The sequence below is a fragment of the Ahaetulla prasina genome, chromosome 4 (genome assembly GCF_028640845.1).
Source record: "Ahaetulla prasina isolate Xishuangbanna chromosome 4, ASM2864084v1, whole genome shotgun sequence".
Lineage (NCBI taxonomy): Eukaryota > Metazoa > Chordata > Lepidosauria > Squamata > Colubridae > Ahaetulla > Ahaetulla prasina.
In genome coordinates this window covers 93,216,252-93,241,160 of record NC_080542.1, presented here as the reverse complement: position 1 = coordinate 93,241,160, position 24,909 = coordinate 93,216,252, and the positions used below count along the sequence as shown (strand labels likewise).

General features: G+C 38.1%; 1 protein-coding gene across 2 annotated transcripts in view; it reads left to right on the top strand.

The window, feature by feature from the left end:
• The window catches only part of RBMS3 (RNA binding motif single stranded interacting protein 3), a 783,951-nt gene that overhangs the window by 533,803 nt on the left and 225,239 nt on the right, over nucleotides 1-24,909 (top strand). For both annotated transcript variants that reach the window (XM_058180900.1, XM_058180901.1), the window contains one exon: nucleotides 14,110-14,189. In XM_058180900.1, coding sequence (XP_058036883.1) covers nucleotides 14,110-14,189 — 80 coding nt within the window. The remainder of the gene's footprint in view (nucleotides 1-14,109; nucleotides 14,190-24,909) is intronic.

The following is a 24,909-nucleotide window of genomic DNA, read 5'->3' as shown; positions in this document are numbered from 1 at the left end:
TTTCCTTTGCAAATCTAAATTAATTTGGTTAAGTTCATCCAGTCTTTCTTCTGTCTGAATACCAGATAACAATAATGGGGTAATTGATTCCTTTAATTTTTTCATCTCCCTCCTCTGCTCTTCCACCATATCTTTAAAATCCAGTATTTCTTTTTCCATTTCATTAGATTTTTGATCTATTTCTGAAAGATGAGCCTCCATAAGCTCTTGTAAAAAAATCCTTAGACTTTCTTTAATATCTTCTTTTAATTTCTGTATCTGAACTGAAGAAATTTCCAATATTTTAGAAGTGGTTAAATCTCTTTGCTTGAAGGCCATTTTTAAACTAAGTAATACCAAGAAGAAGAAAAAAAGAAAAAAAATTTCAGTAAGCTTTTCTTCTTAAACACTGTAAGAAAAAGATAATAATAAAAAAAGAGATTAAAAAGAAATCCATTTTAAAAAAAATATCTTGTTATATTCTTCTTAAAGGTTGCACGCCAGCAATTGTAATAAGCATTTCCTTAGCTTTCGCTTAGCTTAGCTTTCACTTCCTATACACAAAATGCCATTTCCTTTCATCATCTCCAATCTTGAATACGAATATCTTCTCTGTCAGGGAGTTAAAATCATCTTACAATCAAATGCCAACGCTCCTGTTTTCAGCTCTGTCCGCATTAGCAGTCCTTCAGTAATTCATTTCAGTCACGGAGATGGGCGCTGCGTTTTGTTCTGCCATTTGGCAGAAGCGGTCTGGGTTCTGGAGCTTTTTTCGGGCTATAGAAGGAGCGTTCCCAACAAGCCACCAGAAATCTTCCTGGGCCTTTCCTTGGGGGCTCTACTTCATCCCGAATGCTCACCTCCCCCTCTTTGCCCGAGGGAAGAGATTTACAAGCTGCTTGACAGCAGATTAACGCTGTCTAAACAGCTCTACAGAATCACACAGAACTGGCGGTCTGAAATAGCCCGCCATTAACGAAGCAGAGCCACCGGAAGTCCCGGGGGAGTGGGGGGAGGAAGGGGAAGGGAGGGGGAGGGGGGATGAGGGTAGAAAATGGATTGATAGTTAATGTACAAAGATGATTGAAGATGTATAATTAATGTAAGATCGGAGCTGCCTGACTACCATTTCAGAATGATGGGAAAGAAGGAAGTAGAAGAGAGAAGGAGGTAAGAAAGAGAAGAGGAAGAAGAGGAAAGGAAGGAAGAGGGATAGAAGAGGGAGAAGAAAGGAGTAGGGAGGAAGGAGGAGAGGATGTAGATAAGAGAAGTGGAGGATGGTCTTGGAAAGTAGAAGAAGGTAGAGAAGAGAGTTAAAGTGGTGGTGACCGGGCAGGTCCGATTAATTGTATATGATGGTACACTAAATATGTTATTGGATATGAATGTTAAAATAAATCTTTTTTATTAAAAATAACATATTTGCGTGATCAATGTCGTAGTCAGGTGCTCTGTAGCATAGTAAGAATCGAAGTGTGGTGTTAATGGACAGGTCATATACAATAGTTTCAGGAAGAGAAAGTTTATGTGCAACTTGAATATTTTTTAGGCTCAGTGATTTTTTGTAAAAGATAGCTACTCCACCACTTCTGTGGTTTTCATGATCTGATCGAAAAACTTGATACTCTTTGTTTGAAATAATGGAGTTAGGGAGGTATGAGTTTAGCCATGTTTCACAAAGAAATATAATATCAAATGTACCATTGTTTAACAGTAGGATAAATTCAGATAATTTGTTTACAATACTTCTTGCATTTATTAATTTACATTTGAGATCTGCAGTGTTTGGTGTAGAAGAGGTAAGGGGCGTGCATACCTAGTTTTGATTGATAGTTGATTAAGGGTTATGAACAACAGGTAGTTGAAGGAAGGTTGGTTGAGCATTGAGTGCTCGGTAGACTCTTTTCCTTTTTCCACTGATCGCTCCCAGCATGACTGATTTTTTTTGAATGGATCAGTTCTCATGACATGACCAACGTATAACAGTCTCTGTTTGGCAATCTTGGCTTCAAGTGATAATTTTGGTGAGATTAATTCTAGGACTTTTTTGTTTGTTATTTTTGCAGTCCATGGGATATTTTATTTATTTATTTATTTAGTCACAACAATATATATAAGCATCACATAAAAAGATTATATAGTATATAAACATATATATGAAGTAATATAAAGAAGTATAAGCATATATATATATAAGAAGAAAAAAAGAAACAAGCAAACAATAGGACAGGAACGGTAGGCATGTTTGTACTCTTATGCACGCCCCTTCTAGTCCTCTTAGGAATGGTTATGTAATATGTAATATTACATAATATGTAATATGTAAATAGATAAATAAATATGTGATAGTTATTTCCAGCACCACAGTTCAAAGGCATCTACGCTTCTCCTATCTGCCTTTTTCACAATCCAAGTTTCGCAGCCATTGATAGCAATTGGAAAAAGTATTGTGTTAACTAATCTGCATTTGCTTGTGAGCTGATGTCTTTACTCTTCCAGATGTTATTCATGCCAGACATTGCAGTTCTTCCAAGTGTTATATGCCTTCTGAATTCAGAGCTACCTTCACCACTTCGGTCAATTTATGAGGATTTCCTCTACATTTCCAGGGTATAAAAATTTCCAGGATATAAAAAGTTAATTAGGGGTATCACACACATCTGTACCCATCTGAGTAGCAGTTCTAGAGTTTGTGTATTAGTTTCAAGAACATTTTGAAGTGTTATATGCTGAAATTCCCAATACATCTTTTAAGTAAACCCTGGGGAATACAGCTGGATTTAATTCAAAATAAATAAGAGTGAGATATATTACAAGTGATAAAGCACATTAGTAATAAAATATATATGAAATCAGTTTTGAATACCACAGCACATTAGCTTCCTTCAAACTTTTCTTCAAAGTTGACATTCAGAGACAATATCAAGATTCATAAGAAATCTATTTTAAAATTAGTAAAGATGAGATAATCTGGTTTTTAAAAATGTTCTGTATAATTTAGCGTTAGATTAGGTAAATTATAATGAATAAATACATCCAGCTTTTCCTCAATCATTTGCTAGTTCTTCTAAATTTGTTCCTTATGGAACTCAGTTTATTATTCCACACATCTGTGTTAGTTTATAGCATTCCTAAAATGTTTCACAATTTTCTTCTCATATATTTTATGTTATAGAAGAGAAATAATACCAGATTTTTACCTTTAGTTTTGGAATCAGATAAATTTATATTTAATTTCATGATTTTTGCGACTATCTTAAGATTCAAGAAGAATTCTGGAAAGAAGAAATAAGAATAAATTGAAAATAACTTCAAAAATCCTGTCAGTCAGACATGTATATGAATTCTGTCTTTCCTTTCAGTGCAAAATAAAAATCACCATGGATTTAAAAAATATTTTTTAAAAACCCACATGGTAAGAAATATTTGATTTGGAGAGAAAATGTTGACAGCTGTTTCATTCATCCTTGTATGAAGCAGAATATTTACTTCATTGCGGGTAATATGAGCTTCCCCTGTGCTAATAAGGTGGCATAAGTTAATAGGCAATGCAACTTCACCTTTCTTCCTTGATATAAAAAAACCACTGCTTGCAAGAAAACGTTAAAATAACATTGTCCGCATACAAATGGCAAACAGAATGAAGGATGAAGTGTTCTTCTTCTTCTACAATTATTTAAGTTGCCTTATTAAAAATTTGCTAGTGGGAGGGCTGGATCTGGAACATTAACTTGCATTTGGAAGCCAGGTTTTTCAACTGGAATCCATTTAATAGAGTCTGGAGAAGAGAGAAGATGACATGTTACACTTTTCATAGAGAATTTGCTGTATTCACATGATGATTGAGGGCAAGCAATGCTGAAGATTTTTCTTCAAGATGTGTTTTTATACTGTATAACTATATATCACATTCCAATGGATATATTTGTTTTCTTCAAAGAGAAACAGCTTTATCAGTCAAATGGAATAGTTAGGATAATTGTCCTTGTGTTTCTAGCACCAAAAAGAACAAAAGCCTCATTCAAACCTTCAAAAATCACAATGCTAACTATATGAACATTTCCGTTATAATTGCCTGCCACCAATGTCATTCAAATAGCAAAAGATTCTTTGTTGCCCAGGTATGTGTTGTGTATAATTATCTGTAAGAAAAGAAGGAGATTTAACTCTATGGTGCAGTTGAATGCATGCCTGTCTGCAAAAGTCAAAAGTAAAGAATAAAATAGTTTTTATTTCTTTTCCTCATGTCATATATCTTAAATTAACCTCCTCAATGGCATTTTGAGGTAAATTCATATGGAAAACAGGAGAAAATGAAGGGAAATGCTGACAAATAAAACTCACCAGTTTTATTGCTACTGGATATGCCCTTTTATTAGTTATCTTGAAAGATATATTAAATCAATCATTGTTTATTTTTATGATATCTCTTTACCTGTTCAGAAATAGTAGATTTTTTAAAAATATTAGTTAATTTTTTTTAGGAAAGTATAACAACAATAAAAATAATAATAGAATAAAAAATTATATATAGCACACTGTGATAAAAATAAATTTTGGAAAGAAACTAGAAGACAAACAAAAAATCCACTGTTATAACATTCCTGTGAGATAGCTCAGAGCCTGGATGTGGCTTATCTTAACTGGTCTGTACATATATATGAGTAGTTTCTGTGATTCTACTGCTTCTGTGACTTCCAGTTCTGATCCTTCTTGTGCTTGTATTTGCTACCATGTTGCAAGAGCTGCATGGGTATTGTATATAAAGCGTTTACAGGTGGCAGCACCAGCTGCATGCCCCATTTTTGGATTTGCCTGAAAACGCTTTCCTCCATGGTTCTCCGGTTCACATTGCAGAGCCGTTTGCCCTTCTCCTATTTCTCCGCAGACTCACTTTTTCTTTCCTTCTGGGTAGATCAGCTGCCTGAAACACAGTGCACTTTTTTGATTCAGGGAGGGGATTGCAGCGCTGCCTCCTGAAAACCCTTTCCTCTCCGAATCCAAAAATAGGGTGTGCGCAGGCAAAACAAGAGCACATGGTTTTGGGTGCTCTGCAGGGAGTGTAAGGCAAGGCAGCTAGCCACTCTGCCTGTCACTTCTTAAGATGATGCAGGTGGAGGGCAATCACCTTCTGCTCCTGGCCTAGGAGGAAAGAGAAGATGAGTCTGGGGAGAAGCAAGAGGAAGGTGCGCGGCTCTGCAATGTGCACTGGAGAACCAGGGAAGAAAGCGTTTTCAGGTGGATTTGGGGAGGGGATTGCAGTGCTGCTGCCTGAAAACACTTTCCATCGTGGTTCTTCACCTTCCTTCTCCACAGACTCATCTTCTCTTTCTTCCTGGCCAGATCCATTGCCTGAAATGCAATGCACTTTTTTGATTTGGGGAGTGGATTAAAGTGTTGCCACCCGAAAACCCTCTGAATCAAAAAATGGGGCATGCGGAGGCCAAAAATGTGCATTACATTTCAGGACTTCGAGGTAGGGATTGAAGCCTGCCGCCGCCCCGCCGGCTGCTCCTGCCACTGAGAAGAAAGTGGTAGTATGAGAAGTGTTGCTGGCAGGGTGATGGGGTGGCAGCAGAAAGGATGGGTGTGCCAGGGCTTCAATAGGGCCTCTGGTGGCTCAACAGACTAATGCAGCCTGTTATTAACACAGCTGCTTGCAATTACTGCAAGTTCAAGTCCCACCAGGCCCAAGGTTGACTCAGCCTTCCATCCTTTATAAGGTAGGTAAAATGAGGACCCAGATTGTTGTGGGCAATAAAAGTTGACTTTGTATATAATATACAAATGGATGAAGACTATTGCTTAACACAATGTAAGCCGCCCTGAGTCTTCGGAGAAGGGCGGGATATAAATTCAAATTTAAAAAAAAAAACCTTTCCTGGAGGCATGGGCCTGCGCCAGATGCCTGCTCGTGCAGGGAGACAGGGAAGCCACAGCTCGCCCATCCTTGCTGCCACCACCCCCTCGCCCCTGGGGGTGGCAGTTCTCACATTGCCACTTCCCTGACAGTGGCAGGAGCAGCCAGCAGGGCAGAGAGGGTGACAGTAGGCTGTGGTGGCAGGCCATTTGCACTGGCTAAGAGGCAGTGCCAGCCCCTTCTCCTGCCAGTCTTGCACTCCGGACAGCATTCAGCCATACCTCATCTCCCCCTGCGGCAGCCCACATGGATCCCAGGCAGTGCAGCTTTGGGGCCTTTCCTTACAGTGGCATGGTGGTGACAAGGCAAGTAAGTGGGCAGACACAGGGGAGCAACTGGCAGCAGCACTCCTGGCTGGCAAAGGATAGATATCCTGGGGCTGCATGCGGGTAATGACAGCAAGGTTAGTGTGCATCTGCCTTCAGCAGGCCGCTGCCACACATGTGAAGGCCAGCTGATCATCGTGTGTGCATGCATATCGGTAACCAGCAGACTAGCTGGCTGTTGCGCATGCATGCCCCAGCAACCCAGAAGAAGAATGGGGAATGCCACGTGTGGCAGGTGACATGGATTTGTGTGCCAATTCCGGTACGTGTGCCACAGGTTCGCCATCATGGGTTTAAATCCTCAAAGAACCTTTTCTCTAGTTTTATTGGGGTTGCTTGGAATAAAAATAACAGTTTCAGTAGGATATTCAATTTTGTTGTGGCTATCCTTCCGACTAACGACAACTGTACATTTCTCAATTTTTCCAAATCTATCTTTATTTGTTGTAATAATTTAATGTAGTTGTCTTCTTTGATAATTATGCATCTTGCTGTTAACCAGATTCCCAAATATTTAACTTTTTTAGTTATCTGCATGTTCATATTTTCCGTCAGTTCATTTTTCTGTTTGGTTGTAAGATTCTTTGTTAAAATCTTAGTCTTTTCCTTATTTATTTTTAGTCTGACACTTCACCAAACTCTTCTATTCTTTTTATTAACGTGGGTCCCGTTTCTATGGGTTCCTCCAAAATTAATACTAAGACATCTGCAAATGTTTGCACTTTGTAATATTCTCATTTATTTCCAAACCTTTTATTTCTGGATCTTGTCTAATCTTTCTAAGCAAGACTTCCAGGGTTACTATGAACAATAGAGGAGATAGTGGACTTATGCTAAAATTTTCTGTTATCTCCCCGTTTATGAACACTTTTGCCATTTGTTTGGAATATATTGCTTGGATTGTATTTACAAAGTTTTCACCAAAGTCCATACCCTTCAATTGTAGTGTCATAAATTCCCAGCTAAAATGAACAATTATTGAAAGTAGCTGATTTAAAAACTGCAAAGGAGGTTTGGCTGAAATTGAGAAGTGTGCATGTGAATGCGTCAACATGCAATATTGTGCAATTATCAAGACAATTATACAGAGCTCAGTTGCTACCACAAGAGAGTATGAAGAAGCATTTGCTGCACATGCAGACTTTATTTATTGAATTGGAACAGATTTAGGAATGCAGATTCCTAAATCTCAGAAAGTACTCTTAGATAGTCTTGATGAAACAGGGCACATTGTTTCAGCTGTTTTTGAATGTAAACTAGACTTACAAATGGAAGCTCTTAAAGCCTGTATGATTTCTGAAGAAAACAAATGCCATTTTAGAAGAAGCCATGAGGAGAAATTCCTGAGGTGGGGGCCAAGGAGCAGAGAGAGAAAAGCAACAGACAGGATGTCTGCAGAGACCATATTACAACCCAGCAAAGATTTTCTAAGAAGCAAAAAACAGAACAGCAACACTGGACGTGTTTCATCTCTAGTGATAAGACTTATTTAAAGAAAGACTGTTTGCAAAGAAGAAAAACAATGGTCAAGCTGCTGTTGCAAAAGTTAGCTCTTGTAATACCAGGAACAAATGGTTAATAGACAGTGGGGCTAGTCAAACACTTGTTAATCTAAATTGTTTTTCAGAATGGATCCAACTGGAGGAGATGCAGTAGCTTTGGCAAATGGCCAGAAGGCTAAAGTCATAGGAAAAGGCAGTGTGCTGATTCCATGTCTGGAGGAAAAGTTTAGTAACATATTGTCAGGGTAATGATGATTTAAAGCTGTGGATGAGTCAGCAGGGTTATTGCCCCTTAAGAAGTTGCCAATATAAGGGAGGCCATTAGACGGCATCTCTCTCTCCTCATGTATCTGCATTGTAGTTTTCCATGTATGCTTCCTGTTATAGTTGAAGAATGATTGCTTGTCTGGCTGTGCTTAGCATGTCTATGTATATACACCATATATAACTTGTAGATAAACCACTGTTTGAAATACCTTTGTTTACTGTATTTTGCTCCTGCTCAAAATAGCAGTCACACTGTGCACACTTTAACACATATTATGTGTGCCTGAAATGGAGCATAATTTACTGAGTGTCTGTGTCTAGACAAACAAGGTTTTGAGACCACATTTGTAAATCATCAAAGTCCAAGGTATTTCCAGTAAGCAAGAGTAGCACAACAACAAAAACTCTAGAGCTGATACATGCAGATTTGGTGGGGCCAATGCAAGCCAGTTTAGGAGGAGCAAAGTATACACTGGTCATTGTAAGTGATTAAGCAGATTTGGGTTCTGATATTTACTAAAGAATAAAATAGAGGTGCTAATTTAAGTAATCTGTAAGCTTCGTAGAAAGGAGATATAAACAACAGGTATGTGAGCTGCAAATTGACAGAGGGTCAGAATTCATGTCAGCAAGTTTTCAACAATGGTTGGGACAATTAGGAATAAAACACAGATGCACAAATCTGTACACAGCAGCTGAGAATGGTGTAGTTGAGAGGCAGAATGGTGTATTACAAACAATGAAGTACTCACTGCTGGAGGATTCTGGTCTGAGCAGGTCATATTGGGGTGAAGCCATGTTGACTGCTAATTATTTCATCAATAGGCTGTGGAGTTCCTCTACTAATATGCATATGCTGTGCTATATGGGAGAAATGGCCTGGCTCAAAGAGCTATTGCTTTAGTGATGGAGCAAAAGAATAGTGATTTCCAGGTCTGCTAGCTTTGCAGAGCAAAATTGGAACAGAATTGATGCCAATTTTTGGAATGATCTTTTTGGAATAGTCATAAAGGGAGGAGTGTCAGTGTGTAAGAAATTATGAGCTGGGATAGCCATAACAACAAGTCAGCCAATGAGAACTGTTTGGTATCTAAGAAACAGGATCTGTTGTGAGCCATGTGAGATGGCTCAGAGCCTGGGCGGGGCTTATCTTAACTGGTCTGTACATATATAAGAGTAGCTTCTGTGCGTCTGTGATTCTACTGCTTCTGTTGCTTCTAGTTCTGATCCTTGTTTCTACAGAGGAATTATTGAGTCTGTCATTTGCACCTCTATAACTGTCTGGTTCGGTTCTGCAACCCAACAAGAAAGACACAGACTTCAGAGGATAATTAAAACTGCAGAAAAAATAATTGCTACCAATCTGCCTTCCATTGAGGACCTGTATACTGCACGAATCAAGAAGAGGGCCGTGAAAATATTTACAGATCCCTCACATCCAGGACATAAACTGTTTCAACTCCTACCCTCAAAATGACGCTATAGAGCACTGCACAACAGAAAACTAGACACAAGAACAGTTTTTTCCCGAAGGCCATCACTCTGCTAAACAAATAATTCCCTCAACACTGTCAAACTATTTATTAAATCTGCATTACTATTAATCTTCTCATAGTTCCCATCACCAATCTCTTTCCACTTATGACTGTATGACTGTAACTTTGTTGCTGGCAATCCTTATGATTTATATTGATATATTGACCCTCAATTGTGTTGTAAATGTTGTACCTTGATGAACGTATCTTTTCTTTTATGTACACTGAGAGCATATGCACCAAGACAAATTCCTTGTGTGTCCAATCACACTTGGCCAATAAAATTCTATTCCATTCTATTCTATTTCTTGTGCTTGTATTTGCTACTACATTGCAAGAGCTGCATGAATGTATGCATGTATCATGCTTTATATTATTGCATATAAACAAGTTTCTTCTATAAATGAATTCTGCTGAATTATTTACTTGCGTGCTGGATTAATTGCTGCAAACGCTGATACCAATGGATTACTATTGGGCCCTGATATTTGAGACCCATTAATTATGAAACTTGAGAAGTGAACCTATTAAAATGATGCCTTCTTCATCCATTGTAATTCTTTTCCACATTAAATGCACAAAATGTAGAACAGCTTTTTTACTTGGCATCATCTGCATTGCCTTTTTGATTTATTTGGAATTCGCTATATGTTCCCAATATATTAAAATGAAATTGTTGTTGCTGAGTATTGCTATAACAGGTTTAGAGACATGCTTACATGTACATTTAGTTAAATTTGACTAGAATCAAATTTTACAGTCTTAGCCTTGGTTTTTTTTGTTTGTACAGCTTATTTGGTCATTGTAGCCACATTTATAAGGTCTCCAAAAAGCTACAGTAATTCCACAGAGGCCATAGTGAAGTACACAGAGACTGTTTTAATACTTCTTTCCAAATTAAAGTAATACACATTTTGATTTGTTAATTTCTCTCTGAAACTTTCTCCAGAAGAATTTTCTAGCTATATACCAAGCATAGGCTCAGATCATGCCAGACAAATCTTATTGCATTCTTCGACAAAATGACAAAATTAGTGAACCAGAAAAATGCTGTGGATATAATTTACTTAGACTTCAATAAGGCATTTGATAAAGTACACCACTTTATCCTACTACTTGATAAGATAGAAAAATGCGGGTTAGACAGCATCACTACCAGATTGATTTGTAACTGGCTGACCAACCACACCCAATGTGTAGACCTCCATGGAATTGCATCTACATGGAGGGAAGTATGCAAAAGCTCTGTCTTAGGTTCAGTACTCTTCAATATCTTTATCAATGATTCGGAAGAGGGGGTAGTTGGAGAACTCATCAAATTTGTAGATGGCAGCAATAATAATAGCCAACACTCCAGAAAATAGGCTTAAAGATCTTGTGTGGATCTTGACACACATTGGGCCCTATCTAAAATAATGAAATTCAAAGATGAAAAGGTGAGATTCTACATGTAGGCAGGAAAATGTAGGTACCTGACTCAATAGTAGTAATTGTGAGAGAGATATTGGATTCCTACTGGATAATGTCTTAAATATGAGCCAGCATTATGCTGCAGCTACCAAAAAGAGGGCCTCTGTGGCTCAGACTGGTAAGACAGTCAGTTATTAACACAGCTGCTTGCAATTACTGCAGGTTCTAGTCCCACCAGGCCCAAGGTTGACTCAGCCTTCCATCCTGTATAAGGTAGGTAAAATGAGGACCCAGATTGTTGGGGGCAATAAGTTGACTTTGTATATAAATATACAAATAGGATGAAGACTATTGCTAACATAGTGTAAGCCGCCCTGAGTCTTCGGAGAAGGGCGGGATATAAATGCAAATAAAAAAAAAGCAACCCAGTCCTAGGCTGCATTAACAGAGGGATAGAATCAAGACCATGTGAGGTGTTAATATTACTCTATAATGCCTTGGGAAGACCACATTTGGAATACTACATACAGTTTTGTTGCTATGATGTAAAAAAGATGTTGAGACTCTAGAAAGAATGCAGAGAAGAGCAACAAAGATAATTAGGGGCTGGAATATAAACAGTTGGCAGAATTGGATATGTCTAGTTTAATGAAAAAAAGGACTGGGGTAACGTGATAGAAGTGTTCCAATATGTGAGAGGCACAATGTATTCTCCAAAGTACCTGAATGTAAGACAAGAAGCAATAGGTGGAAACTAAGCAAGGAGAAAAGCAACCTATAACTTAATATATATACAGAGTAAAGGAATAGTCTATTGACTAAGTTCTTACTTCTAATCTCATTTTACTAGTGAATTTTTCAGGAATCAATTTCCCGCACTCCCGCCAATAATATTGTTGCATACACTGGCCACTATAGATCCTTTAAACAGGGCTTGGTGATTAATGAAATGGTTGCCTCAATGAGGCAGCGTATTTCCTTCCTATTATGGTGAGAGTCAGTGGAGGTTCACCTTTGTGAAGGCTTGTGAGCCCTGAAAAGGATATGTTGATCTTGGTTTTCCCTGGAGTTAGTCATTAGGGTTCATAATCTGTATTCTTTTTCTACCCTGGTTGGAAAAGAGAGGACTGGTAGTTTATCATCAGAAGGGGAAGTTTGGTTTTAGAGAAAGGCACAGGAGGTGAATTGTTTCCACCATGGACCCAAAGTTTCTTTTAGAACTAGCATTCTCTATTAATGTGACCTTCTCTCTCATGCTGATAACAACCTATGGATTTTTGTCAGTTCCCTGGAGGTTTAGGGTTATTTTCTTTCCTTTCACTTTTGAGATCTTTCCTTCTTTCTAATTTCCTTCTCCATTGCCTTTCTTAGCCTTTTCCAGTTTCCTTCCTCTGTCAATTTGCTTCCCTCAATTTTTTCCTCTGTTCAAAAACAAATAGGCAATTCAGCACAACTCAGGATTTTGAATGTTGACCAATTGGAGAAAATGTCTGGAAGCAGTTCCAAATATCATTAGCAGATTGGTCAACAAACATAGAGGTTAGAGGCTAGGAGTCTCTGATCCTTTTGGTTATTTGGGTCCAGATGCAACGGAGTGTCAAGGAAGTAATCTATTTATTTTATTATTTATTTATTTATTTATTTTATTTGTCACATCAGTATATATAAGCATAAGCATGAAATAACTATACGATGAATAAGCATATATATAAGCATAAGTACGTAATAACTATACGAAATTGGATACAAGAAAAGGGAACATTAGGACAGGAATGGTAGGCACACTGGTGCTCTTATGCACGCCCCTTACAGACCTCTTAGGAATGGGGTGAGGTCAACAGTAGATAGTCTTTGGTTAAAGATTTTGGGATTTTGGGAAGAGACCACAGAGTCAGGTAGTGCATTCCAGGCATTAACAACTCTGTTATTGAAGTCATATTTTCTGCAATCAAGATTAGAGCGATTCACATTAAGCTTAAATCTATTGCGTGCTCATGTATTGTTGTGATTGAAGCTGAAGTAGTCTTCAACAGGAAGGACATTGTAACAGATGATTCTATGAGTTAAACTCAGGTCATGTCAAAGGTGGCGGAGTTCTAAATTTTCTAAACCCAGGATTTCAAGTCTGGTGGCATTAGGTATTTTGTTGTAATCAGAGAAGTGAAAAACTCTTCTTGTAAAATATTTCTGGGCACGCTCAATTGTATTAATGTCTGAAATGAGGTATGGGTTCCAGACAGGTGAGCTGTATTCAAGAATTGGTCTAGTAAATGTTTTATATGCTCTGGTTAGTAATGTAGTGTTTCTGGAGAAGAAGCTATGCAAGATTAAGTTTACAACTCTTAAAGCCTTTTTCGCGATGTAGTTGCAGTGGGTTTTGGCACTTAGATCATTTGATATGAAAACTCCAAGATCTTTAACGGGGTGGGGGTCATTTACAAGGTAATGTCCATCGAGCTTGTATTTAGTGTTCAGATTCTTTTTTATTTATTTATTTATTTATTTATTTATTTATTTATTTCTTTATTTATTTATTTATTCGTATTTCTATACCGCCCTATCTCCCTAAGGACTCAGGACACATTTTCCAATGTGTAAGACAGAGCATTTGCTGGTTGAGATTTGGAGTTGCCAAGTTTTTGACCATTCCGACACAAAGTCAAGGTCTTTTTGAAGGGTAGCTGTATTGTTGGTAGTGTTAAATAGTTTAACATCGTCAGCGAAGAGAACACAATTACTTATAATATGGTCACAGAGATCATTAATGTATAATATGAAGAGTGTTGATCCAAGAACGCTGCCTTGGGGAACACCGCTGTTGACAGAAACAGGATCCAGAAGGCTTCAGTCTTTTTGTACTATGTGTTGGAATTCAATCTCTTTTAATGATTTCTGTCCCAACTCCTGAAGTGCTTCTTGTAAATTTTTCTTAGCTCTGGTGTATCATCCCAAAGAATCACATCATTGTAGTCGCATATATGTAAGGCAGTACCTGCCCAAGGGATTGGGTTTCTATACTATTTCTTCAGCTTTTTGTCAAATAACTTATAGAACTTGTTCTTTGTGAGGAAAATATTGATTAATTGCATCATATTCCCCCAGGAAGATAGGCAGCTAGAGAGACAGATATTCAGTAATAATGACTATCTTTACTTATTTTTCTTCCTCAGAATGGAATCTACTGAAAAATGTGAAGTTGTAATTCAACATTTTAATGGAAAATACCTGAAAACACTGCCAGGTGTGCCAGGTAAGCATTGTCTTCCACTGTTCATTTAATCATACATCAATAAAAGAAGGAAATTCTGGGGCTGCAAGGTCCTAAAGAATACATTTCTATTTCCATATTTAAGTTGGGAGTTATTGCTTGTTTTATCCATAACTCAGGAAAATTTGTAACATGTTTAGTTTAGGAATTTGCATGCATTCCTATTCCTCAGGTAAAGTATTGGTGATTCAAGTATTTAATAACGTGAAATTTATGAATTTACATGTATTATGCATGTATTTTCTATATATTAATCAAACTGAGGTAAACAGTTACATTGAACAGACATCTATTGGTTGCCAAACCTGAAGGCGCTCAAAAAGTTTTGATGTTAAAAATTAAACCAAAAACTGGAATAACTTTTACATATAATTTATTAGTTCAAACATTGAATGTTTAATGCAATTGTAATTAATAGTGACAGACAAAAAAAGCTATAGCATCAATACTTAATTAATAATTAATGATTATTCAGTGGAAAAAATAAAGTTACTTTTTTATGAGTAATTACACCTATTATTTGGATCTCTTTTTTTTTTCTTTTTTTCTGCTAATTAGTTTTCTTTTTGCTTTTTGTCATTGTAGTTTATGTTGAATCAAAACACTTGTACAATATTAGCTGATACTAGTTTATTGTATTTAGGCAACCTGCCTCCTGAATACTTAATTTGTTTTGATGTAGAATATCTTTTAAATTTTGATTTAATATGCAGAAAAAAGGGGGAGAGGAAAGATACAAGAGAAACATTAAAGAAAGAGAAAAAGACAAAAATATATACATAAAAAGGCAGTTCCGGTTTTAAACAAAGTTTTTTTTGTTGTTTTGTTGTTCATTAAATTTATAAGTTACCCATCTCTCCAATAAAATGATTCTTGGTGGGTTACAGTTCATAAAAAGATAAGTAGAAAAATAGCTAAAACTTTTATGTTTTCGTTAGGTCAGTAGACAACCAATTTATAAGTAGAGAACAAACAAATATCATTGTAAATCTAGAGTGGCATTCTTTTTCCAATATAAAAGAGTAATCTTTTTGTTGTTGTTGTTGTTATACCCATGCTCAATAAATCCTTAATTTTTCATATGATAAATTCCAAAAATTTGACCTACAGTTCAGAATCTATTCTACTTTTTTAAACTATGTATTTTTTATAAATGATATTAATATTCTAAGGAGTAATAAACCAAAACAGAAGGTTGGTGTGTCAAGGCTATATCATATGAGCAAATAACCTTGCATCATTTTATACTTCCAATGAAATAGTCAGCCAGTATTTTCTAAAGACTAAAACATTCTTTAGAAAAAAAATGCTGATTTACACTAATCTCATGTTTATAACAATACAGCTAGCACTCGGAATTGGACCGGAATTGTCATTGCTAAGTGATATGGTTATAAAGCATGATATCACATGATTACATTGCTTAGCAATGGCAATTCTTGTTTGATGTCATTAAGTGAGCCCCATACAGGTCATTAAGCAATTAATTAATTAATTAATTAAGCAATTAATAAGGGCCTCTGGTGGCTCAACAGGCTAATGCAGTCTGTTATTAGCAGCAGCTGCTTGCAATTACTGCAGGTTCAAATCCCACCAGGCCCAAGGTTGACTCAGCCTTCCATCCTTTATAAGGTAGGTAAAATGAGGACCCAGATTGTTGGGGGCAATAAGTTGACTTTGTATATAATATACAAATGGATGAAGACTATTGCTTGACATAGTGTAAGCTGCCCTGAGTCTTCGGAGAAGGACGGGATATAAATGCAAATAATGAAAAAAAAGCAATGACCTCACATGACCAAAACTTCTATCGTTTTCTCCATTGACCTTGGTTTTTGGAAGCTGCCAAGTAAAATCAGAAATCACAATTATGTGATTGTAGCTCATTGAAAAATGGTAATTGTGAGCCAAGATTGAGATCACATCACCACAGGACCAAGTCAACTGCTGGAAATTTAAAAACCTTTCTTGAATATTCTTCATTTAGCAGTGCCATAATTTTGAATGACCACTGAATAAATGTCATAATGTGAGGATTGCCTATAGGCAATATTTTTAATAATGTTAATATTATAATTCTAATATGATATATTCCTATTCTTTATTCCTAAGTGCTTGCAAATAACTAATATCTTCCTTAACAACACTTTTTAATTGTTCATAGAAAATACTGTAGTTTTGGAATTGCTCAAAAACATTTCAGGGCTAATAGTAATTTGAGAATTTTAAATGCTGCTATTGCACTCTGGATCAAAACATATGTATACTGCCATTGTAAGAATTGTTGTGATTTAAATAAAGAAAAACTTGATTGACAATTAGCTAATCCAAATATTGATTTAAAAATGTATTCTTTCAAAAGAATAGGAAATACTGACATCATTTTACTGCAAGTTTTACAACAACCCATCCAGGGGAGAAATGCTCCCGGTTCGGACCGGATCACACGATCCGGTAGCAATGGGAGCAGGTAGTTTGGAGAACCGGTAGCAAAAATCCCTGCCCCCACTGCCCACGCCTCGCTGTTCCTCTTCTCTGTCCCTGAAGCTCTTGGTGGTGATATAGCTGCAAATGGCCTTAAATGACTGCCATGGCACTTCAAAGGACCACACTACAGCTGATCAGCGCTGTAGGCAGTTAGTAGACTGGTGCCTCTATTTTTAAAGAAGGTAGACCGGTGCCTGCCAAAAAAAGGCACTTGGTAGACCGGTGCCTCTCAGTAAAACACAATTGGTAGACCGGGGCCTCTATTTTTAAAAAAGGTAGACCGGTGCCTCTGAGTAAAATGCAATTGGTAGACTGAAGCCTCTATTTTTTTTTAATTAAAAAGTTTTATAAATTTTTACAAATATTTCCCCTCCTTCTCCCTCCACCCACCCCCTTAACCTTTCCTCCTCCCCCCTCCCCCCCCTCCCAATCCCCCCCCCCTGGACTACCCAGAGCAATACAGGGCATAACATCTAACAATCATAAGCTAAAATACGCTAACTATCCATAAACTCCCATCTTCCCCTGGAACCTTAAGTCCCCTTTTACAAAAAAGAAATACAGATAATGTTCCTTCTTCCAATATTGCGCTACAATAGTCTAGCTGCTGATATTAGATTTGAAGTCAGTTAGATATCTATCTATATCTGTACCTTGAATTGGATCGCTAGCATATAATATAAAATTCTAAAAAGACTTTTTTGATCATATTCTGTTAATATACCTCTTTAGCTTTATATTCTATCTTTCTAATATTTATCTCCTGAACTAAATAAGAGTAATTACTCTTTCTTTTTTATTATATTCAAAACAAAAAATTCTTTCATTTGTCTTTTACATTCCTTTACATCTTCTTCATATCTACACAATTTTTCATTTAACCTCCAAGATCTCCTAACACCTTTTCCTAGTCAGGTTCCACCCATACTATAATCAGTCAAGATTCTTGAACATATCTTCGTCTTCTTTACCCTAGAAAACAAATCATTAATAATTAGTATAAAATCAATCCTAGAAAAAGTTTGGTATCTGTCAGAAAAAAAAAGTGAAATCTTTTTCTTCGGCATTCCACTTTCGCCAAATGTTTCTCAACTCCAAATCCTCCATCATATCCATGTTAAAAGTCTAATTGCTATTCTTTGCACCTTGGGACTTTTGAAGCATCAGCTGGAGATCTTCCTAAATCTTCCTCTTCAACCTAAACCTCCCCACAACTTCTGTTTGTAAATTTCTTAAATTGTCGCTTGAGATTGTTACAGCTTTGCTTCTTGTTCTCTACATTTAGTGGCTGCTCGGGTCAATCTTTGCTCTTTTACATCTCCTGTTTTTTCCATAGATTCTAGAACTTGGGAAGTAGCCAGAAATTGGAGTAAATTTTCTTTGATAGTCACAGTCCCAGCTTGTACTTTCTGCTTTCCTTCCTTCTTCCACTTTTTTGCCATCTCCACTTCTCTTCTCCTCCTGACATCTGGCAATGGTGGGCTTCCAGCCTTTAATATATTGGTATAAAAATCTCTTGCCTTCCAAACTGTATTAAGACGATATCTTTCTCCTGTATAAGTTACTATTAGTCCAGTCAGAACATTCCATCTAAACTGTATCTGTCGATTTCTGAATTCATCCACCAAAAAAGCAAACTCTTTTCTGCTTCTTAGCATTTTAGGAGGAATTTCTTTCAAGACTAATACCTCTTGTCCTACTATTTGAATTTTGTTCTTATGAGATGCTTGTAGAATTTCATTTCTGATCCTTCTGGTTGTAAAATAAATCACAGCATCTCTTGGCAGTTTTCTCTGTCTAGCAACCCAAGAGTTAGCACGATAGATTTTGTCAATTTGAATTACAAGGTCTGGTGGTTGCTCTCCAATCATCTGTGCGAAAGCCTCTACAAAGATCTCTTTTAAATTCTCTCGATTATCTTCTTTCAATCCTCTCACTCTCAGGGCAAACTCCATCAATCTATATTGTAACAAAACTACTTTTTCATCTGCCCTCTCCATCTTGGTTTGGACCTCCACCATTTTATTTTCCAAATTCAAATTAAATTGATTAATTTCTTCCACTCTTTCATCCAGCTGGATCATATTTTTTGCCAAACCTTGAAATGCTAACACTATATCTTCTCTTATGTTCTTATTCTGCACCTCAACAACTTCTCTAATTTCCAACATCTCCTCTGCAATTTCCTTAAATTTTTCCTCCATAACAGCAATTTGGAGCTTTAAGGCTTCCTCTAAAGATTCCTTTAAAAATTCCTTCAAAGATTTTTGTAAAGCTTCCATATTCAATACTTGTGGATTAGCCATATGAGCTGGCGAATGTGCTTCAAAATGTTCAGCTCCTGGCTCTAACAGTGAATGACGTCAAGTTGGCCATGCCCACCCAGTCACATAACCACCAAGCCACAGCCACAGAACTGGTAGCTAAAATTTTTAGATTTCACCACTGGTCTTAAGGGAAATTTTTGGAATACAAAGGGGATTCTGAAAAAAACCAGAATCTGCTTATTTGCAAAATCAGATTAAAGAGAAGGAAATATTCAATATTGTTTCTCACTGAGAAAATCATGCACATTCCAGAGTGAATTTCAGTTATCAGTTAAATATCATGAGAATAAGATTAACATTAAATGTAGTTTCTGTTATATATGCAGGGATGCAATAATGTGTCTTTAAACTGAACTACAGGCAAACTTTTAAACTTTTTAAGTAAATTCCATGTCCATTCTTGAAGCCATTCACTATCCACAAGTCTCCTAGTGGAAATTTTGTATCTATGATTAGAAATACAGTAAGTGCTATCTAAACCATTATCATAGTTTTCCATATTGCTGGGGGAAGCTGTTTTAAAGCTCCAGTGCTGTATAGGATGAATTTTCAAAGGGTTGCTATTGTTTATATTTATTATGTACAGGGGGAGAGGGGAAATCACTTGGATATTTCTTTCTCAAGAGAACTTTCAGAACACATCATCTGTTTCACTTTCCAAAGTTTAATTTTAGATTTGATATCTTAAAAATATTTTGTAGCATGCTCCTGATGTAGAAAATTGAATTAAAAATGGTATTGTATAATCACACTAGTGCAAGATAGAGATAATCTTATAGTTATAAATAGTAGCCATATATTACTATTTCACAAAAGTAGCATAACTTCAACTAAAAATTCCAGTTTTGTTTTGAAATATGAGGGTTCAGATTTTTGGGCCCTGAAAGGGTGTTTCAAGGACTACATGAATTTTGGATTCCCTCTTCCCACCCTCAAGCTGAAAAGGGCACTATATCTAAAGTCCAAAATTGAAAAGCACAAAGATAAGAAAAAATATGGATCATCTACAGAATTCAAAGCAAAAGTGTCAACATCTGAAATATGGCAGAACTCTGACTCCCTTCTTATGTAAGTATATATAACATGCAGACTTTGAGCACAACATTGCACTTGCCATCTTATAGATTTTGATACAACCCACCTCAAAGTTTTTTTTGTTTTTTCCATGTGGGAATTTGTATCCTGCCTGGATATGTCATCATTTAATTGGATCCATATGCATTCTTTTCTGTGATGTTTGTTTTGTTTGCTTTAAAGTATCACATCTCATCTGCCTTGTTAGCAAGAGACAAGCAGGGCACTGGATATTACAGAATTTTCAATATCAATCTTTACTACTCATGTAGATAGGATTTATGTTCTTGTAATTTATCTCACTCATCCTTAGGACAGAAAATATATCTCTTCAACTTCCTTGCATAATTACAGTGTCACTGAATGATAAATAAAATGTGAACTATTCTCCATTAATATGATAGGCAAGACAAATCTAGAATTATACTTTATTATACTCAAAATATATATGAATCCCTCACATCCTGGACATAAACTGTTTCCACTCCTACCCTCAAAACGACGCTATAGAGCACTGCACACCAGAACAACTAGACACAAGAACAGTTTTTCCCCGAAGGCCATGACTCTGCTAAACAAATAATTCCCTCAATACTGTCAAACTATTTACTAAATCTGCACCACTATTAATCTTCTCATCGTTCCCATCACCAATCTCTTTCCACTTACGACTGTATGACTGTAACTTTGTTGCTGGCAATCCTTATGATTTATATTGATATATTGACCATCATTTGTGTTATAAATGTTTTATCTTGATGAAAGTATCTTTTCTTTTATGTACACTGAGAGCATATGCACCAAGACAAATTCCTTGTGTGTCCAATCACACTTGGCCAATAAAAAAAAAATTCTATGAAAAGAATGGGGAATATTGATATGTGTAAAATGGGTTAGTCTGCTAATAATAATCTAAATGAAAGATTTGAAACAGTTTTAATTTCCTGCAAATAATGAAATAGAGTTCAATTCCATTGTAAAAGCTTTTTTCCCCTATTTTTTTCTATATGTAAATTGAGATACTTATATTATCCCAGCAAAAATTTACAGGTACAAATGTTTCTGTACAATATTATTCAAAGAAACCATCAATGCCATGAATTTTGGATGCTTATTTGTTTCCATAAATAGTAGGTTGCTATGCAACTTCTCTGAAGCTGATACATTTCATAGAAATTTAGAGAAACATTTCATTCTTGATAGTTCATGAAATATCCTTTTCTAGAAAATGGCATGGAAATACAGCAACTGTTCAGTCATCTCTCTTTTTAATACAACTTTATTAAATTTCAAGAAAAGTTAAAATACAAAATAATTACAAAAATGGGGCAGGAAATTTAAAAGGGGAAAAGGTTAAGCTGAAAACGAGAAAAAAGCAAGGGAAAAGAGACTTCCAACTATCTTCACTACAGATAAAAATCAGATAATCCCATACTCAAAGTTAAAAATTACATAACCATAATTTAAATAATGTATATAAAATGTACAATATTTCTATAGTATTATGTGGTGGGCTGCAGTAGGCAAGAACAGGCAGCATAAATACAACAGCATGTATTGACTCAACTGGAACTGCAGAACAACAGACAAATTCCTGTAATTTATATTCTGGACCCACAGGGCCTCAACCAATCATAATACTTGAAAAAGCCTGCCCAAATATGAATGTTCTAAGTTTCCCTCCAAAAAAGTTGGAGTTAACAGTTAGGGTCATCTAAAGATTAGTTTCACTTTAACAGGGCTTAACACTATATGTGTATGTGTGTGTGTGTGTATGTATGTATGTATATATGTGTATATATATATATATGTATGTATGTATATATGTATGTGTGTATATATATATATATATATATATGTATGTATGTATATATGTATGTGTGTATATATATATATATATATATGTAGGTCAGAAAACAAATATATATATTTGACGGCAGCTCGGGAGTTCATGGCTTCCATGACGGCCTTGGACCTGACCCAAGTAGTTGATGGCCCTACTCACATTGGGGGTGGCACTCTGGACCTGATTTTTGTCTCTGGTCAGTGGTTGAGAGATCTGGACTTAAAGGAAATAGTCATTGAACCTTTGTCATGGTCAGATCACTCTCTTCTTCGCCTGGACTTTCTGACCGCCATTCACCACCGCAGGGAGACGGAGCCGATACGTTGGTTCCGTCCCAGGCGCCTGATGGACCCGGATAGGTTCCGGACGGAGCTTGGGCCATTCCCTGAGGGTCTGGCTCACGGCTCGGTAGAGGAACTTGTTGCGGCCTGGGAACGAGCCGCGGCGGGGGCCTTAGACCGTGTCGTGCCTTTGCGGCCTCTGACCCGGCGCAGGTCCCAACCGGCTCCTTGGTTCTCCGAGGAGCTGAGAGGGATGAAGCGCCGGAGAAGACGCCTAGAGAGCTCCTGGAGGTCTAGCCGTTCAGAAGCTGATCGGACACTAGTGAAGTCCTATACTAGGACTTACCTAGTGGCATTGGGGAAGCGCGTAGCTCGCCTCCTCCCTCATTGCATCGGCAGATAACCGCCCAGCCGCCCTGTTTGGTGACCCGCTCCCTCCTACACCAGGGGGCGGGATGACCCGATGCAGGGGCGTGCTGAGGAGTTTAACGGTTATCTATCGATAAAATCGTTCAACCGGGATGGTTTGGACCAAGATTGCGGTGATCTGGTGAGGCGGCTGAGGTGGTCTTGGTGACATTTTATGGGATGAGTTTGACCCTGTTGCTCCGAGGACATGGACAGGTTGTTGGGAGGCTGAATGCCACCACATGTTTACTGGACCCGTGCCCCTCCTGGTTGGTGCTGGCCACGCAGGAGGTGACCGAGGCTGGCTCCAGGCGATTCTGGCGCTTCTTTGGTGGAGGTGTCTTTCCGGCCGCCTTGAAAGAGGCGGTGGTGAGGCCCTCCTCAAGAAGCCTTCCTGGACCCGGCTGTTTTAGGTAATTATCGTCCGGTCTCCAACCTTCGCGGCGAAGGTTGTAGAGAAATATGGTGGCATATCAGTTTCCCTTACACCTGGATGAAACTGTCTATCTAGACCCGTTCAGTCGGTTTCCGGCCCGGTTACAGCACGGAGCGGCTTTGGTCGCGTTGGTGGATGATCTCTGGAGGGCCAGGGATAGGGGTTGTTCCTCTGCCCTGGTCCTATTAGACCTCTCAGCGGCTTTCGATACCATCGACCATGGTATCCTGCTGCGCGGTTGGAGGATTGGGAGTGGGAGGCACCGTTTGCGGTGGTTCTCCTCCTATCTCTCCGACCGGTCGCAGTCGGTGTTGACAGGGGGGCAGAGGTCGGCCCCGAGGCCCCTCACTTGTGGGGTGCCGCAGGGATCGATCCTCTCGCCCCTTCTGTTCAACATCTACATGAAGCCGCTGGGTGAGATCATCAGTGGGTTCGGTGTGAGGTACCAGCTGTACGCGGATGACACCCAGCTGTACTTTTCCACACTGGACCACCCCAACGAAGCTATCGAAGTGCTGTCCCGGTGCCTGGAGGCCGTACGGGTCTGGATGGGGAGAAACAGGCTCAAGCTCAATCCCTCCAAGACAGAGTGGCTGTGGATGCCGGCATCCCGGTACAGTCAGCTAAATCCGCGGCTGACCATCGGTGGCGAGTCATTGGCCCCGATGGAGAGGGTGCGCAACTTAGGCGTCCTCCTGGATGAACGGCTGTCTCTAGAAGATCATTTGTGGCCGTCTCCAGGAGAGCGTTCTACCAGGTTCGCCTGGTGCGCCAGTTCGCCCTTTCTGGACGGGAGGCCCTTTGCACGGTCACTCACGCCCTTGTGACGTCTCGCCTGGATTACTGCGCTCTCTACATGGGGCTTCCTTGAAGGGCATCCGGAGGCTGCAGTTAGTTCAGAATGCGGCTGCGCGGGTGATAGAGGAGCCCTCGTGGCTCCGCATAACACCCATCCTGCGCAGGCTGCACTGGCTACCTGTGGCCTTCGGGTGCGCTTCAAGGTTTTGGTGACCACCTTTAAAGCGCTCCATGGCATAGGGCGGGTTATCTATGGGACCGCCTACTGCGACCAGATACCTCTCACCGACCCGTGCGCTCTCACAGAGGGACTCCTCAGGGTGCCGTCAGCTAGGCAGTGTCGGTTGGCGGCGCCCAGGGAAGGGCCTTCTCTGTGGGGGCTCCCACCCTCTGGAACGAACTCCCCCCAGGACTCCGTCAACTTCCTGACCTTCGAACCTTCCGTCGCGAGCTCAAGACACATTTATTCATCTGTGCAGGACTGGCTTAGATTTTTAAATTTAGAGGGGTTTTAAATTGATTTTAATATTTATATTTGATATTTATATTTCTATTTTTAATAATTCGGGCGCTAGAATAAGTTTTTTAAGGATTATTTTAATTTGTATATTGATGTTGATGTTTTATATGCCTGTAAACCGCCCTGAGTCCTTTGGGAGATAGGGCGGTATATAAATTCGAATAATAAAAAAATAAAAAAAATAAAAAATATATTACATAACATATAGTCTTAAACATTTATTAATATTTAATCCAATGATCCAATCATTAATTCAAAGGGAATCTCAAAATAACTATAATATTCAATTTCAAGGTCTCCCTCAATTCTTTTTTCCTAAATCCTCTTTTATTTAGTAATTTAAAATCCTACATTTTTTCATTCTATTATTTATTTGTTTGTTTGTTTGTTTGTTTGTTGTGTTTGTTTGTTTGTTTGTTTGTTTAATATCATCTAGGTATCCAGAGTGACTGGGTGGCTTACATAGAAACATATGTAAAATATAAAAACAATTATAACTATTGAAACAGTCAAAATTACAGGAAT